At 36.4% G+C, this 19,136-nt stretch overlaps 2 protein-coding genes across 3 annotated transcripts in view; one reads left to right on the top strand and one right to left on the bottom strand.

The window, feature by feature from the left end:
* Positions 1-11,281, bottom strand: part of LOC307154265 (uncharacterized protein) — a 217,571-nt gene extending 206,290 nt beyond the window's left edge. The window contains exons 1-4 of one of the 2 annotated variants that reach the window (XM_079864017.1): positions 11,210-11,281; positions 9,332-9,613; positions 7,154-7,416; positions 2,235-2,415 (exon numbers count right to left, since the gene is read on the bottom strand). In XM_079864017.1, coding sequence (XP_079720143.1) covers positions 2,235-2,415; positions 7,154-7,416; positions 9,332-9,596 — 709 coding nt within the window. In that variant the 5' untranslated portion in view covers positions 9,597-9,613; positions 11,210-11,281. Of the gene's footprint in view, positions 1-2,234; positions 2,416-7,149; positions 7,417-9,331; positions 9,614-11,209 lie in introns of both variants that reach the window. The other variant, XM_079864018.1, reaches the window with a different exon arrangement.
* A 1,490-nt stretch (positions 11,282-12,771) lies between these two features.
* Positions 12,772-18,924, top strand: LOC307144364 (uncharacterized protein). Its single transcript, XM_079846691.1, has 4 exons — positions 12,772-13,172; positions 16,385-16,687; positions 17,550-17,696; positions 17,828-18,924. Exons 1-4 carry the CDS (start codon positions 13,067-13,069, stop codon positions 17,857-17,859), a joined length of 588 nt encoding a protein of 195 aa, XP_079702817.1. The 5' UTR covers positions 12,772-13,066; the 3' UTR covers positions 17,860-18,924.
* Positions 18,925-19,136: the final 212 nt, after the last annotated feature.

Raw genomic sequence — 19,136 nt, 5'->3', positions numbered from 1 at the left:
GTGTGTGTGTGTGTGTGTGTGTGTGTGTGTGTGTGTGTGTGTGTGTTATCTCAGAATAAACCCCCTTTAGGTGTGTGTGTGTGTGTGTGTGTGTGTGTGTTATCTCAGAATAAACCCCCTTCAGGAGTGTGTGTGTGAATGTTATCTCAGAATAAACCCCCTTTAGGTGTGTGTGTGTGTGTGTGTGTGTGTGTCTGTGTGTGTTATCTCAGAATAAACCCCCTTCGGGTGTGTGTGTGTGTGTGTGTGTGTGTGTGTGATCTCAGAATAAACCCCTTCAGGTGTGTGTGTGTGTGATCTCAGAACAAACCCCTTCAGGTGTGTGTATGTGTGTATGTTATCTCAGAATAAACCCCTTCAGGTGTGTGTGTGTGTGTGTGTGTGATCTCAGAATAAACCCCTTCAGGTGTGTGTGTGTGTTGTGTGTATGTGTGTGTTATCTCAGAACAAACCCCTTCAGGTGTGTGTGTGTGTGTGTGTGTGTGTGTGTGTGTGTGTGTGTGTGTGTGTGTGTTTTATCTCAGAATAAACCCCTTCAGGTGTGTATGTATGTTATCTCAGAAAAAAACCCTTCAGGTGTGTGTGTGTGTGTGTGTGTGTGTGTGTGTGTGTGTTATCTCAGAATAAACCCCTTCAGGTGTGTGTGTGTGTGTGTGTGTGTGTGTGTGTGTGTGTGTGAGATCTCAGAATAAACCCCTTCAGGTGTGTGAGTGTGTGTGTGTGTGTGTTATCTCAGAATAAACCCCCTTCAGGTGTGTGTGTGTGTGTGTGTGTGTTATCTCAGAATAAACCCCCTTCAGGAGTGTGTGTGTGAATGTTATCTCAGAATAAACCCCCTTTAGGTGTGTGTGTGTGTGTGTGTGTGTGTGTGTGTGTGTGTGTGTGTGTGTGTCTGTGTGTGTTATCTCAGAATAAACCCCCTTCAGGTGTGTGTGTGTGTGTGTGTGTGTGTGTGTGTGTGTGTGTGTGTTATCTCAGAATAAACTGAAGGTCAACCGATTGGTCAATCGCTCCATCCAGCGTTATATTACCAGAATAACTCGGTTATACCCTCGGTTTATTCAGGTGTGTGTGTGTGTGAATGTTATTTCAGAATAAACCCCCTTTAGGTGTGTGTGTGTGTGTGTGTGTGTGTGTGTGTGTGTTATCTCAGAATAAACCCCCTTTAGGTGTGTGTGTGTGTGTGTGTGTGTGTGTGTGTGTGTTATCTCAGAATAAACCCCCTTTAGGTGTGTGTGTGTGTGTGTGTGTGTGTGTGAATGTTATCTCAGAATAAACCCCCTTTAGGTGTGTGTGTGTGTGTGTGTGTGTGTGTGTGTCTGTGTGTGTTATCTCAGAATAAACCCCCTTCGGGTGTGTGTGTGTGTGTGTGTGTGTGTGTGTGTGTGATCTCAGAATAAACCCCTTCAGGTGTGTGTGTGTGTGTGTGTGATCTCAGAACAAACCCCTTCAGGTGTGTGTATGTGTGTATGTTATCTCAGAATAAACCCCTTCAGGTGCGTGTGTGTGTGTGTGTGTGTGATCTCAGAATAAACCCCTTCAGGTGTGTGTGTGTGTTGTGTGTATGTGTGTGTTATCTCAGAACAAACCCCTTCAGGTGTGTGTGTGTGTGTGTGTGTGTGTGTGTGTGTGTGTGTGTGTGTGATCTCAGAATAAACCCCTTCAGGTGTGTATGTATGTTATCTCAGAAAAAAAACCTTCAGGTGTGTGTGTGTGTGTGTGTGTGTGTGTGTGTGTGTGTGTGTGTGTGTTATCTCAGAATAAACCCCTTCAGGTGTGTGTGTGTGTGTGTGTGTGTGTGTGTGTGTGTGTGTGTGTGTGTGTGTGTGTGTGTGTGTGAGATCTCAGAATAAACCCCTTCAGGTGTGTGAGTGTGTGTGTGTGTGAGTGTTATCTCAGAATAAACCCCTTCAGGTGTGTGTGTGTGTGTGTGTGTGTGTGTGTGTGTTATCTCAGAATAAACCCCTTCAGGTGTGTGTGTGTGTGTGTGTGTGTGTGTGTGTGTGTGTGTGTGTGTGTGTGTGTGTGTTATCTCAGAATAAACCCCTTCAGGTGTGTGTGTGTGTGTGTGTGTGTGTGTGTGTGTGTGTGTGTGTGTGTGTGTGTGTGTGTGTGTGTGTGTGTGTGTGTGTGATCTCAGAATAAACCCCTTCAGGCTGATGAAGTACTTGATCGTGATCATGTTGGATGTACATTATCCCTTACTTAGACTGGTCAAAAACAGGGCGCCGTACCCTCCACATTTAACGTCTTCCAGCGCAGGTCGGGATGCTGATCTGAGATCTGTGATAGGTGAACATCTGGTGTCAGTCTCTTCAGAACATCTTCCCGGCGAATGAGCAGCACAGACTCGCTGCAAAGACGCTCATGAACCTCCTCTTCACTCACTGTGGAAGAAAACAACAAGTGTAGGATCTAAGAAGGAACACAAAGAAATTTCATTACACCAAGGATTATGTAAAACTGCCATCACCACATGGTTATTTAATACACAGTGTGAATATGCCGTCAAAATAAAAGTTCCACTTCCGACACATCCACCAAACTGAAAAATATCGGAAAAATATCGGAAAAAGTATCGGACAATGCAAATATTTAAAAATGCCAAATATCGTCCGATATATATCAGTCGAACACTAGTTTGTATGATTTACTGTACTATAGTTTACTGTTAAATACTGTATTATTTAACTTTAGCTTTCATATTTTCTGGGCTGCGTTCAGCCCCGACAAAAAGTTGCGAAACGTTTTTTAAACGGAAGCTGTGGTGCGTTGAACACACGGTTCTGATGACGCAAGAGTTGCAACTACGGCAGCTGAGAAGGACATTCCGTGTGTTCTTTTTGAAGAGTTTTCAGAACCTGATGAAACCATAGACTGTAAAAAAATATGGACGACGCCCCTTCGCTCTCTCCATTGGTGAGAACTGAAGCCGCCAGTGTGCCGATATGGCGCTGACATCTTGAGTCTGCGCAGTAGCGATCTCGGGACCAGACCCGCGCAGTCGTGAGCAGGAAGTAAAGCCGCAAAATCAAGGCCCCGCCCTCACTCTCGGTGTGAAATAATTAATTATAGAAATTTAGATATTAAATTTAAAGCTCCAATCTCCTCAGTCCTCCGAAGATACAGAAAAAAAGTCTGTTGGTGCTTCAGTGACTACTTCGCTCGGAGAACCTGTCAATCACAGCTGTCAATCATGATGTCACACCACCGTTTTTATAGCATCAAATAACGGACTAAAAACAAACTTATTTTAAAAACAAACACTTGAAAATGACAGAAACCACCTTCGGAAAAAAGATATTTGAAGTGTAATTAAATTGTTTAGTTGGTCTCAAGTCCCGTTGAATAACACGGGGAGGCGGGGCTTATGATCTATACTAGGACCAGCCACCAGGGGGCGATCGAGACGCTTTGGCTTCACTTTTCAGGGCTTGTGCGGCACGCTTGGATGAAACCGGTATAAATACGTGTTTAATACTGCAAAATACGCTCGATGTTACAGTCACTGCTCTTGCCGTCCAGAATACAAGAGAACATCCCAATCGAGTGAAGGGATTTGTGGAAACTGGTTCCTAATTACTGTGATCCAACATTTGCCTCGTATTTCAGGAGAAGGATGATCCACTTCTCACCTCCGACACGGTGTTATATGACCGTATTATTTTTATTGTGAGTACTAGGTTTATCATTATTGCTGATCACTGTTGATATGCTATATTTCTACTATAAAACTCTAACAAACATGTCTTCTAATATCTTCAGTTATATCCAATTCCAATATATCGAGTATATTTTTACTGTACTATAGTTTAATGTTGTTTAACTATACTATAGCTAATAGATTATTTAACTTTACTTTAGCTTTCATATTTTCAGTTTTTGTTTTAGTTTTACTAATTTTGTTATACACTTTTTTCATTTTATTAGTTTTTGTTCTTTTTACACACACATTATATAAATGTAAATGCAGAGATATTTTTAATATCACTGATATACTATTTTAGGTTTTATTTTTATACTCTTTTTTTATTATTTTTATATTATATTCACCTTAATTTTAAAGTTTTAGTTATTTTGTTGTGAGTTTTTGTCACTTTTATTATTTATTTATTTTTTAAATATGCCTCTATACTTTTTATTTCAGTTTCAAGTTTAGTTATTTCAGTCCATCAAGCTAAATGAAAATGAAATTTTTACAGCCCGTGTGGGGTTTTTTTTATGAAGCCCGTGTGATTTGGGACGCACCCACATCCAGATGGTTGTTCATGAACACGGCCCGGGGTCCCACTTCGAAGATAAGTTTATATATATATATTAGTGGTGTAACGATACCCTCATGTCACAATGCGATTCATATCACGATACAGAACTCATGATACGCTATTATTGCGATACTCCAAGACATATGATAAAAGGTTACAAAAAATATACTGTTGATTAAAAATGCTAAATTTGATATTTCATTGTGTGTGTAAATGAATAGCCATAGACTTGGTGCTGAAACCCAAAGCACAGGACAATAGAGACACCAGAATAACAATATTCATCATTCTGAAGATGAAAATATTGAATTATTTTAGACGAATATTCTTGATCTCTGTCACTGATATATTTAAATTAATGTAGGCCACTTTTTACTGGTAACATCAGACATTTGGCATTATCAGGATCCACAAATATATTGCATTATTATACATTATATTCAACATTATATATAGTAGTTTAATGCAGTACTGACACTAAAACTCTGAAAACTTGAATTTTTTTCTCAGTCATTTTTATTTTGGGTGAACTATCCACCATACATATTGTTGCATATTTGTATTGCGATATATTGTGACATGATATATTGTTACACCCCTAATATATATATATATATTAGTACCACTGACATACTATTTTAGTTTTAATTAACATTTTGAATCAGGTTTTATTTTTATACTTATTTAATTATATATATATATATTTTATATCTTTTTATATTTATATTTTATTTATATATTTTATTTATATTTTTATAATTATATATATATATATATATATACTATATTTATCTTAATTTTAAAAATGTAGTAATTTTGTTGTGAGTTTTTGTCACTTTTATTCGTTTTTTTTTTTTTTTTTTTTTTTTTTAATATGTCTCTATACTTTTTATTTCAGTTTCAAGTTTACGAGTTCAGTTTCAGTGAACTATATGAAGCCCGTGTGATTTGGGACGCACCCACATCCAGATGGTTGTTCATGAACACGGCCCGGAGTCCCACTCCGAAGATAAGTTTATATATATATACGGGTCATTGACAAATAAGGTTTTTAAAAGTGTAAAAAAATAGAATGGAGATATAACTATATCTGAAACCATTTTTTAGTTTACTTAGTTTTTTTAGTTTAAGATTTTGTGGTTTGTACAATCAATTAACACTGTTTTTTGTCATTTTTTACAAGATGGAAAAAATGTCACCAAAAAAGTCATTCGGTTTAACCACTGATTTGAAAGTTAAAAACTGATTTGACATTGATGTTGAGATAGTATATAGTGTGCACCACAGAAGAAATATTAAAACAAATTATCACTGATCTCATAAATGTAATCATTTATTGGACTACTCTAAACATATTCAAGTAAAACATTGCACAGGGAAAGGAGAAAAGGGGAAATGTTAAAAAAAAGAGCCTTATCTGCTTTATATTTGTATTATTGTAGTTCCTTTAGTTATTAAAAACAATATTATTCCATCTAAATATTTACTATATCGGTTTTACCGAATGACCTTTTGACACTTCAAAATCTTTAAAATACCTTTACATGTAGTAAAATATAATTAAAACCTTTTGGATTCAGTAAAAGAGATCAAGTTGTACTACCTTACATACTTTGGATGTGATATATTTGTTTTTTTATTATTATTATTAAGGCCTTTGGACAAAAAAATGACCCATCACGTCATTGACCCATATATATACACACACACACACACACACACACACACACACACACACACACACACACACACACACGTATTATATAAACATATCAGGATCAGGGTAAAGAGTTATTTTAGAACCACTGACATACTATTTTAGTTTTAATATATATTAAAGGGATACTTCACCTCTGGGAAGATGAATGTGTATTTAAAATAGGTCATTTAAGTACAAGAAATGTGGAGAAATTTTTGAATTTGGAGCTTTCTAGACTGAGAAAAGCCAGAAAATGTATTTTTGGCTTATGTGGATGAAAGACAACAACTCCCAGAATGCACTTGCTTCGCTGCCTTAGGAGGCCACTCCCAAGCCACGCCTACCGGTTAGAGAGCACAGTTGAAAACAACAAGGCTAGCCTAAGTAAGTGATGAGTTTGCCAGGGATTTAGAGACCCAAAATGTCCGGGATTCGGCTTTTGCGTTCTACAGTCGCCATTCATCATGTTTACTGTGGCGAGCAGGACGAGGCTGACGGCCGCGGGAGAACAGCGCGAGGGCGGTGGCGTCATTACTGAGACGCGCCGGGTCTCGCATCTCTCACGGAGGAGCGGAAATTTTCTTAGCAAGGGTAAAACGCACATCAAACGATCACTTGTTTAGCGTTCATGTAAACACTACAGTCAGATTCACCGATCGGAATTAATTCAGTTAGATTGAAACGAGAGGTGTGCATGTAAACAATGAATGGCGACCGCAGAACGCAAAAGCCGAATCCCGGACATTTTGAACAGTCTCGCCCGCCGGACAAGTCCGGGAAAAGGAGGATGGTAACCCCTACTTACTCAGCTTTCTCCTATTATTCAGCTTTCTCCACAGAACAAGAGCATGCTAGCTTAGCTTCCAAAGAAAGACGGCTGACACTGTGTACATTCTGTGAGTGAGATCCCACCCTCTATGGGCGGGCTGAAAACATGCGGAACAACGCCATCTACTGGCTGTAGTCTTTAGCCTCTGGACAGAAAATCCTCCGATGACGCAAAATGACGATTTTTGCGTCATCGGAGGATTTTTTCCAGACAAAAAATACATAAATCTCTCCTCTCAGGGGGATATGAGGGTGGAAAGCATGGTGATTCGAAAATACTACAGGTTTTCTACTAATACAAAGCTTAATGCTAAATCCTGAAGTAACCCTTTAAGTGATGTGTGATTTGGGACGCACCCACATCCAGAGGGTTGGTCATGAACACGGCCCGGGGTCCCACGCCGAAGATGAGCTGGTGGTGCCAGGCGTCGGGAATCTCTTCTCCTTCGGGAACGGCCTTCTGCATGTTCATGGTGGCGACGGGAACGGCTCCACGCAGGATCCATCGGGCCAACCAGGGCACCAGCTTCACCCTGCGCCGGGGAAAGAGCCCGAAGAACCGGCCCATCACACGCCCCCCGCTGGCCTGATCCGCCCCGTCGATCAGCTGCAGGTGCGTCGCCCCTGGAGGAGGGCAGGTGCGGTGGGTTATTAGAGAATAAACAGTATTTAGATCACGTCTCCAGTCTCGAGTCGCACGGGTTTATCTGTGGCAATAGCCAACAATACATTGTATGGGTCAAAATTATCCATTTTTCTTTTATGCCAGAAATCATTAGGATATTAAGTAAAGATCATGTTCCATGAAGATATTTAGTACGTTTCCCACTGTAAAACATGTATTTTTGTGAGTGAATGCAGCACAATCGCCAACATAAATGAACAACTTTAAAGGAGATTTTCTCAATGTTTCGATTTTTTTGCATCCTCAGATTCCAGATTTTAAAATATTCAAATTTATACAGCTTTCAGATGATGTATAAATCTCAATTTCAAAAAAAATTGACCCATGTGACTGGTTATGTGGTCCAGGGTCTCATATCGCAATACAAAAATCAAAAATTTGGTTTTGGACCCCATTGACTTTAACAGTTTTGGACAAAAACACCTGATAAATACTTCCAAATAATTTTCTGTTTCACAGAGGAAAGAAAGTCATACAGGTTCAAAACGACATTAGGGCGAGTAAATTATGACAGAATTGCCTTTATGAATAACAATAATTGTGGCTTTTTTTTTTTTTTTTTTTTGCACAAACAAATAACAAACAGTAATTTTGATAACAGCAATGACATGTCTTGTCATTTAAAGGCAGGGTAGGTAGGATTTTTATAAAACTTTTTTTCAAATTTGTTTAAACTGTCTTTATATACCAATACATAATTAAAATGTAAGTGCTCTGAAAAAGAGAGTATACAAATCGAGTGACTGTAGACCTTTTAATCTGCAATAAACACAGCTCATTATTTCCATTCGGGACGAAACAATTGATTGGTTTGGGCGACTGTCACTCACTCTCGCAACCATGGCTACCACTCCTGTTGCTAGATCTGCCCATATGCGCGCACCCGTTTGATTTGAGGAGTGCGGAACCTACGAAGAGTAAAATTATGGCAGAGAAAGAGCATTCAAAATTCAAAGCACATTCAGTCAGCGAAGGCAAACAAGGCAAAAACTACTTCCTCGAACCCTGGTTGCCCACACTCTTGAACGACCTCCTCTGCTTCGCCCTCGACCCCGGACCTGTCCTCGAACCGACGAAGCGGTACTTGTCTCCCGGAGTGTAGCCCTCATTAGAGTCAACAATGCTTTCATCATGGAAACTCTTACATGCAAAACACCGTATATGTTATGAATCTTACACGAAATTCACCTTCATCACAGTGTAACTGATGGTAATGGAAAAACATGTATCAATGCAACCTGTATAGCTTGTTAATGAATCAAACAAAGTATATTTTAAACTTTACCAGTATCGATATGCTAGCTTGATAGTGAGTACTAAAAGAAATCTTATGTTTATATTTATAGTGATAAAGTTAGGTATTTTATTACATGTGATTCTGACATCGTCACTGCATGTACTGCGCTCCTTCCTCTCCGCTCGTCTCAGGTAAATAATGCGTCTTCCAGCTGAGCGGTCGGAGTCGCGCGTTCATGTGTTTTGGGGGCGTGGCTTTGGAAGGAGCTCAGAGGGAGGGGGTGGAGTGAATGGAAATAATGAGCTGTGTTTACAACAGTCGTGAGAGGTCTACAGACACTCGATTTTTATACTCTATTTTTCAGAGTACTTACATTTTAATTATGTATTGGTATATAAAGACAGTTTAAACAATTTTTTTTTTTTTTTTTTTAAAATCCTACCTACCCTGCCTTTAATGTGGGATGTCAACAGTCCATGTCTTCTGGAGTTAACAATATAATTGTGCAGTTAATTCTCATACTGTATTTTCAGAAAGTTTTGGAATATTTTTTCCTCTCCCCAAATGTGAAACAAAACCGTCACTGTGAAGTGAAGCGGGTGAAGAGCTGGATGTACCGGCGTTGCTGCGCGAGTGCAGGTAATCGTGCAGCGGCGCCGTGTTCCTCCTCAGACTCGTCCTCACGCAGGAGTTCACCGTCTCCGGTGTGACCGTGATGATGCCCAGCGCCTGCAGGACGTCCACCAGGGCCGTGGCTCCACACGCAGAGACCCCGATCTGAAGAGTCTGCCTCTGAACCGCCTCCTGGATGCTCCACAGCATCGCCGTGTGGATCTCAGATCCGGCAGAACCCTCGGGATCCTCCGACCCCATCAACTCCATCTCCGCTGGATGCTGTGCTGGAAAACACATCAGAAGTGCCGTAAGTTCAATCTGTTCTCGTGCAAGGGACCCCCATCCTAAGATTTAAGCGATATATTTTCATGTATAACTCAATCAATTAATACTGTGAAAAAATTATATTATAAATGTGCAAAAAAATTTAGTTTTTATTACATTACATTGTTGTTGTTGTTGTTGTTTCTTGGACTCACTGTAATAATGTACTTTTATTTACTTAATTATATTATTTATTCCATTTATTTTAATATTTTTTTAAGTCAGGGCTTTTCAATCTGTTAAGGATATAAAGATCCAATTAATACTGTGAAAAATGTATATTATAAATATGCAAAATATTTATAATAGTTTCTATTACATTACATCATTGTTTTTTCTTGGACTTTTAGATGTATTGTGTTCATTTATTTAATCTTATTATTTATTGTCCATTTATTTTTGTATTTTATTTTTTTATTTGACTGAATTTACTTATTTTTTAGATAGTTTAATCTCATTTCTACCTGGCTTTCTATGCTGCTTTTTAGCTTTATTTATTTAAATAAGATTTCATACATTTATTTAGTTTTTACCAAATGTTTGTATGTTATATATTTAAATCAAATTACTTTTTATTTATTTATTTATTTTAATCAAATGTGTTAATCATTTAATCATGTTTTAATTTAAATACAGTTGTATGTATTTGAATCAATTTATTGTAATCTAAAGTTTTAATTTATTATGTATGAATTTCAGTACAATTATTTATTTTTTCAATTGTTTTATTTTGATCAAAGGTATTTTATTGTATACAATGATGTATTTATCTAATATATAATTAAATTTTATTGTATTATTGCACTATCAATTCAGTTTTTTATTTTAAATGTTGGCTATTTATAAAATTTTATTGACTTTATCTTTAAGCTGTTTTTAGAAATGATCATTGATGACAATACAGCTCAAACTGTTTCATGATAACAACGTCTAAAAATGTCCATAGATGACAACACCACATAATCGTAAACACAGAAAAATGCATTTTTATTCAGTTTTACGTAAAAATTTAAAATAAGACACAAATGTTCATTTATTGATGATGATAATAATAATGTTCCGAATATAATTGTACATTTGTATCATAATTGTACAAAACTGTTTATAATGATAAAACTATAACATACTGTACATTTACAATTAACGTTATTAATTCACACTATTATAATCTTTTTAAATGAAAATGTACGTATTTTATCGTATTCCCGTTATTTATTTTAAAATACCACGGCAAAGCACTCGAGGGCGTAGAGATACATGGTTTTACCATCGCAAAGCATGTTTGGAGCAGCATTTTACCATGGTATATATATATATTACCATGGTTTATTTTACCATGGTAAAATAAAATCTCTGACAGCGATATTTAAGCGTTCTGATGAACCTGAACCATGTCAACACGTTCATTATAAAGGGAGCCTTCTAGTTTTTATATATCACGACGCTCGCTGTAGATTTCAGGGTAAATCATCTCTTTCCGATTAAAATATATTGTGTAAATGTGACAACACAACTAAGATAAAACATTAAAATTAAGCATTTGGTTCAATACAAACCGCTTCAGCACGAGGAACTCGACAGACTCCTGACGGGCTCTGGTTTGTTTTTATTCCTTGATTAGCTCTCGTGACTCAGTCACTGTGCTGTGATTGGATGGCGGGACTCAGTCACTGTGCTGTGATTGGATGGCGGGACACCAGCAATGTGCTGTGATTGGATTGCGGGACTCCGTCAGTGTGATTGTGATTGGTCTATCAAATGTGACAGATTTTTGTTTTTTTGATAACCCCTGACTGGCTTATTTGTGATTTGTGACTTTTGGGGCACGTTCAAGTTCAAAACGGTGCGCAACGTTTTGCTACGGTTTCCAGGTTGAACGTCATGTCTCCTGGAAACGGCGTGCACCGGTGTGCAACGGGGTTTGAGATACATTTTCTCTTGTTTGGTGGGTGTGTCAGAACTGCAGTCCAATCAGCAGCAACATGCATATAAAGCACGCGGTATTAAAGTGAACTCGCACAACAATGGGTTCAATGAAAGTAATTTACAAATGTGTTTGATGCAGCTCGGTATACGCAACAACTGAGGATATTAGAAGACATGTTTGTCGTAAGTTTTATTGTAAAAATATAGGATATCAACATAATGATGTAGTTGTTTATATTTTTAGCGTCATTGCAAGTGTATGACATTTGGTATAGAAATAAACAATGGTAATTAAGTGCTTTTCCTAAAAATGAGAAAGAAAATACAGGGTATTACCCGTAGACGGGCTCTGGTTCAACGCATCACCGTTTCTGTTTAAAAAACGTTGTGCAACGTTTTGTCGGGGCTGAACGCAGCCGTTGTTTTCCTGCTGTATGTCCTATCTTTGAATAAAAGTTATATAAAAAAAAAAAAAAAAAAAGTTACAATTCTGAACGTTAATTTAAATTTTGTATGGAAACCTATTTCTGCAGGAAGAAAAATCATGCTCAGGCAAATCTTTAAAATATATATATATATATATATAATTATGACATATTAAGTGACATACTAAGTCATAATTATGACAAAAACATAAATTTCATACTAATTATGACAAACAAAAAATAAATATGAAATAAAAAGTGATAATTATGTAAAAAAAATAATAAATGTAAAAGTCGACAGTGACAAAAATGCATAATTATGCCATACTATGTGACATGATTATTCACAATTATGACATAAAAAACATAAATATGACAATAATTATGAGATAAAAATATGACAAATGTAAAAGTCGACATTGTGACAAAAATGCATAATTATGACATACTATGTGACATGATTATTCACAATTATGACATAAAAAACATAAATATGACAATAATTATGATAAAAATATGACAAAAACTTAAAATAAACTTAGAATAAAGTCATAATTATCATAATAAGTGAGATAAAAAGTAAAAAAAAATATGACATTTAAAAAAAGCCAAAATCATAAGATAAATTCTAAATGACTTCTAGCCACACACACAAAAAAAAACTTTTTTATTAAAATACGCAATTAAAAATACGTTTACAATACATATAGAAGATGTTACAGTTGACATTTGTTTTTTACGTTTATTTAACATGATTTCGTAACACTATAAGAGTAAGACTAATGCTAACTAGTTCCGAATGGCTGATGGCTGAGTCAGAGTTACAGTAGGTCTACTGTGTGTGTGTTGGCGCAGGAGTTATAGGCTTCTTTCGCTTTCGATCGAGTTACAAGTGAGAGTAGGCTAGAGTAAAAGCGAGAGTGTGTTTCAGTCAGTGAAAGTGAGCTGATGTACAAACATCTCCGACAGGAATAATGCAAACACCAGCTCGAGTGCTTAGCTAAACATTTCGAGCTAGATCGGTAGTGAACACGTGACCCTGTTGAAATGAGAAGAGCCTGAATGAAAAGCACCGGGATGAATTTGTCCTCCGGAACCCGAACTCGATCTGTTCGCTTCAGGGGATTTACACTCGCGTTAGTGCTGCTGTCGACATGCGCGTGCACGGGTGAGTAGCGTTACAAGCCTGCTGTAACTATGGGATGTTTCGGAAGGGTATTATTAAAGCAACTATAAAAAATAATTATCACTCTCTATTCTATTTTATTATCGTATTATAGGCTATATTCGGGTAGTTAATAAAATGTAGCCTTTTCATAAAGGTCTTAAAAATATACAAAATGAAAGATAGTTTTTTTTTTGCTTTCTTTTTTTCGTTTTGTTTATTAACAAATGACGACATGCCCAAAATGAGGGTTTGTCAGATTTACTTCTGGGTGCAAAATTTGTCCCAGCTAACAAAAATATGTTCTAAAAACGTCGCATTTAGTTCTGAAAACTTTTTTTCTTGGTTATGTGAACGTTAATGGAACGTTCCATTTCATCATTCTTCAAACATTATGGAAATGTTACTTTTGAATGTTCTCTGAACGTTGTGAAACAAGTAACAACTTCCAACTAAAGCGTTTCAGAAAAAAAAAACGCAATTTTTTTTTTTTTTTTTTTTTTTGTGCTAATGTTTTGAAAACATTGAAAGATCGTTCTGTCAACGTTACCGGAAGAACGTTTGTTCATAACTTTGAGACTTAGTCTTATAAATCTTAAGATTAAATTATTAATCTTAAGTCTTATAAATTATTTTTAATAATTATAATTTCATGATTATAATAATTATATGAAAGATTCATAATTATGACATAAAAAACAAATATGACATAAAACATCGACATTATGACATAAAAAGCCATAGTTATGACATACTAAGTAACATGCTAATTCCTAATTATGACATTAAAAACATAAATATGACATACGCAAGTGATAATTATTGGATAAAAAGTCAAAATATAACAAAACGTATAATGAAATTGAGATAAAGTCGACATTATGACATAAAAAGTCATAATTATGACATAAAAAGCCATAGTTATGACTAGGGGTGGGCGGTATGACCAAAATTCTGTTTCACGGTAACGATATATTTCACGATATAGTTATTTATATATGTAGTTATTCTCGAAAAATCGACAAAAAGGGCTTTGTATAATAAATAAACCCAAATACTGAAAAGTATGGAGCTCATAATATGACAAAACGATTTGAATTTGAATTGTGTAAATTTGAATTATTTTGCAAGTGTAATCTAACAAAATTGAATTTTAGGTGGTAGTTTAAATAGTTCTGAATTAGATTTTTTTTAAACGAATATTGAACATTTGAAATTTAACAAATTGAAATGTTTTTATGGCTGAATTTTATAGACATGTATTTTCAAACAGCTAGTTTTTTTTTTTTTTGTTCTGGATTCGTATACTGCAAATATTCAGTTTAAAAAAAATACAGATTCAAGTTTTCAAGATGAAGAAATTCGGAACTTCAAATTCAGTTTTCTAAAATTCAAGTTCAAAAATTCAGATCTTACAGAAAGTAGGTCACAGGTCATCCACAGGGAAGAGTAAAGGATCTCAGAAAAGTCGAACAGAGCATTTTGGCTGCACTGCAGCAGTTTTCTGCCGCAAACGCGGTGGTGGTTCAAGAGAATCCGTGTATCTTTCGTTCAGTCGTTTTTTATTTAATATTAAGAGTAGAAAAATGAGAAAACAGCTTGAGTATTAGATTTCTAATATTCTAGTAATAATAGTCCGCTGCAGCAGTTGCAGCTTACAAAACGCGTGTATTGCAACTATAGGCTACATTTCATTTTCTCATCAAACAACTAGACTAACGAATGGCTCGGTACAACAGAAGAGCCTAGAAAGGGCTTTTTCTCTGTGTAGACCAGCAGTTGGTCTGAATTTGCTATAACCTATAGCCTATTTTCCGGACTGTAGCCTATAGGCTAAGTCACGTTTTATCATGAAACACGCTGTGATTTATTCCAAAGTGACTCAGGCATATATAATGCAACGTTATAACGTTAAATAATCTAAATGTTGACTTTCAAAAGTAGGCGCGCCAAGAAGGCTATTCTCTGTATTTTGGTTCATTTTTGGTGAGCGCCAGCAAGAGACCGAGACGCGCTAAAGCAGCTCATCATGTTGTTTTATTTATTTTTCAATGACATGATATTTTGTAGTCATTTTGAATGTACACAAATAAAAATATAGGCTACATTTGACTGTTTCGAATGATGTCAAATATATAACTCGCGCTGTATATTTAGTAATTTTGCCTCAGATACAGGATTAAACATTTGCTTTAACAAGCAGGTTGTTCATTACCACTGCAACCGCTCGCGTGTCATGCTGAATGCGAGTTTCGTGTTTAAAAAGTAACTATAAAGAGACAGAAAGATGCAGATAACTATACATTATTTAAGGTTATTTCTATTCGTTACGATATTGACATAGGAAACTGTTGTTGTCAAGTAAGCTTCATGCTTTCCCCGTTGCTATCGTGCACTCCTCTAAACTGTAGCCTACGGGTGCCGCACTGCTCTAGTTGATTGCTGCGCCTTTTCCCCGAAAATATCACGTTAACAACAACCCTTTAGAAAACGTAATTCCTTTGTGGATCCTCTTGATCTGCTTTCTCCATGTTTCTTTGACAAATCTCAGTGTCTCTCATGCATGCGAGTTAACCACGCCCACTTATTTACGCGGTATCACGGGATAAAAAAATCTGTTACGGTTGACATTTTCTACCGCGGTAACGATATATACCGTCATACCGCCCAGCCATAGTTATGACATACTAAGTAACATGCTAATTCATAATTATGACATTAAAAACATAAATATGACATACGCAAGTGATAATTATTGGATAAAAAGTCAAAATATGACAAAACGTATAATGAAATTGAGATAAAGTCGACATTATGACATAAAAAGTCAACATTATGACATAAAAACATAAATATGACATAGAAAGTCATAATTATGACATAAAAAGTAATAATTATGACATAAAAAGGTATAATTATGACATAAAAACCATACATATGACATATAAAGTGATAATTATGAGATGAAAAGTCAAAATGATGACAAAAATTCATTAAAAAACAGGGAAAAAAGCTATATATAAATGAAGTTTTTGTGCTAAGATTTTCAAAACACTGAACGAACGTTTTATGAATGTGACTGGAAGAACGTTTGTTCATAACTTTGAGAGAACCTTTCCAGAACATTCTGAGAACTATGATCTGGGATGGTATTGATGGTAAATCTGGAGCTCATTACAGTAATTCAGATGTTGATGATGTTATTCCCTGCACAGACTGCGCTGACCGCAACATTACGGCCCAGGCTGGAGAAGCAGCGGTTCTGCCCTGCACGTGTCCACCGGATCAGCCTCCATATCTGGTCTGGCAGAGGACCGTCGGTAACCAGACGCTCGTGGTCAGTGCTTACCGAAGAGAAGACATGCAAGCGGAAGAGTATCGCAACAGAGCCAAGCTGAAGCTGATGGAGAACTGTTCTCTTACGCTCCTCAGTGTGACTCCATCAGACCAGGGACTGTACATGTGCTACTATCGGACAGAACCTATAACACACGACAACATCTATCTGGAGGTCACAGGTACGTGTGCGACAATCAAGGTTATTATTGTTAACTAACACTAAAACAACCTAAAAAACAGTTTTGTTTCTAATAAAATAAGACATTTTAGATTAGTTTAACTCACTAAAGCACTAAATTAACAAAAATAAAACTGAAATATATATATTTTTAAGAACCATTTAGACATATATGGGAAAATCATGCAAATAAAATAAAATTTAAATAAAAATAACAATGAACTGAATTTTCAATTGAAAAAATATGACATAAAAAATGGTAATTATGGGATAAAAAGTAGAAATATGACAAAAATTTAGATAAATCATAATTATGACAGAGTCGACATTATGACAAAAAAACTAAAATATGACTCAAAAGTCATAATTATGACAGAAAAAGTAGATATTAAATGACATAATTAACATAAATATGACATAATAACTGAGATTAAAGACTAAATGAGATTAAGTTCATAAAATGACACACAAAAAAAGCCGAAATCAAGATAAATTAGAAAATTATGACGTATTGCAACAAAAAAAACAACATTAACCCCAAAAGCCAAACCTAAATGGATAAATATGTTGCCATTTTGCATGAATATTATATAATAAACCTCATTTAGCCTTTTAAAGATAAATGTGAGCTCTCCGTGCGCTTGTCTGAGAGTTCAGGAGATTTCTTCATTTTCACACTTGACTTGAATCTGGGAATGAAAGCCATGGCTTTGCTGCTAACCTTTGGCTCATAATTTATCGCACGCGAGCGTATGTTTGTATATCAGATTACAGGGTTGTATATGCATCAAAAGGACGGTTTCTATGGAGATTAAACTGCCATGTGCCAAAGTTTATCATCAACACCCTTGTTGTTTCTTTAGAAATACAACCACCTCCAGAAAAGCTTTGGAGCGTCCAGAAAACTGTGGTGACGTCTTCGGTTTGTGGTCTTCTTGTGACCGTGATCATCTCAGTGGCCGCTGCAGTTTATGTGGGAATTGCTCGCAAAAATAGACGTCGAATGAACGGTAAAGTAAAAAAAATGTTAAATTAAATTGCCTTGTTCTCGTGTGCACTTTTCTTGCACCCTCATGTTTGTTTAGAAACTTTAATACATCAAGATGAGATCAGAGTGTATTTATTTTTTCTGGCTTTGCAGGATTCACTCCAGCATCGATGAGGAACGTTTAACAGCTGTCAGTGAAACGACCGATTATCACAGATGATATCTCCACAAAAATGCAAAAAGGTGCAAAATGTGGGATCTAAAAAAACAAAACTCAACAAAAAACTGCACAAGCTCAGACACCGTTCAGTGACCCATTTAAACTACTGATCCAACACAATCATTTTCTGTCACGATCACAGGTAAAATACTGTGAATGCCACACATGGCTGGCAATTGCTGTTATTCCTCGTTATCGCTGCCGTTTAAAGGCCTTATATCATGACCAATAGTTAAAGTAAAAGAGGTTGACATGCTATAAAAACGTTAAAAAAAATATGTCAAAAACACGTTATGCAGGAGTGAACATTATAAACGAACATTTGGTTACTCATCGTTTACTGCGTCACCACTTCGCTTCCTTATTTTATCCTCAAAGAATGCTTACACACAGTTTTAAAAAACTATGACTCCATTTCTCAAAACACACACACACACATGATTGCACAAGCGAACACTTCATTCATAACTATTTGAACTCTTCTAAAAATTACGTCTTTGCTTAGAAACTCTACACACAACATTTACATATTTGGCAGACGCTTTTATCCAAAGCGACTTGCATTGCATTTCAAAGAACACATTTACATTCTTATCAGTTCTTGCTTTCCCTGGGAATTGAACCCATGACCTTGGCGTTGCAAGGGCCAACGCTTTACTGTTTGAGATAACTGAACTGACTTCAGCTGAGAGATGACACTATTGGCTTACCAGCAGAATCTGATTTTTGCTACTGTTGTGAAGCTGCTGTGAAACAATCTAATACCGTTAGTTCCAGTGCTTGATTCTGATTGGTCAATAGCTGTGTTTTTATTGTCATTAGCTTGAAAATGTCGTCTTCTGTCATGATTCGAGCGTTTGAAAACAAAATTTATGAGACAGTTGTTGTCATCTTGGCAAACTTTATGTTTCCCCATTCAAAGAGATCGGAGTTGCACTTGCATGGCGTTTCAAAGATGTCCGCCGAGTGAAATGACTTTGGTTTTATTTATGATGAAACAGGCTATGACCGCTTCACCCCCACGGTTCTATGTATCCCTACACAACAACACCCCTAGCAACCACTCTTAGCAACTTAACCCATTTGTGCCCAAATTTTTCTGAATGGTTTCATGCATATAGTCGTGTTAATAGTGTCGTGAACGTGTTCTGCATTTATTTTCCCCAGGTTTTTTTTTTTTCTTTTTCTTGAAAATCGTATTTGAATGTGCGACAACTATAGTTGCCAGTGCGGGGAAAATAT

Source organism: Squalius cephalus (genome assembly GCF_949319135.1).
Source record: "Squalius cephalus genome assembly, chromosome: 2".
Classification (NCBI taxonomy): domain Eukaryota; kingdom Metazoa; phylum Chordata; class Actinopteri; order Cypriniformes; family Leuciscidae; genus Squalius; species Squalius cephalus.
The sequence above is the reverse complement of the archived record's forward strand: the minus strand, read 5'-3'. Positions and strand labels throughout refer to the sequence as shown.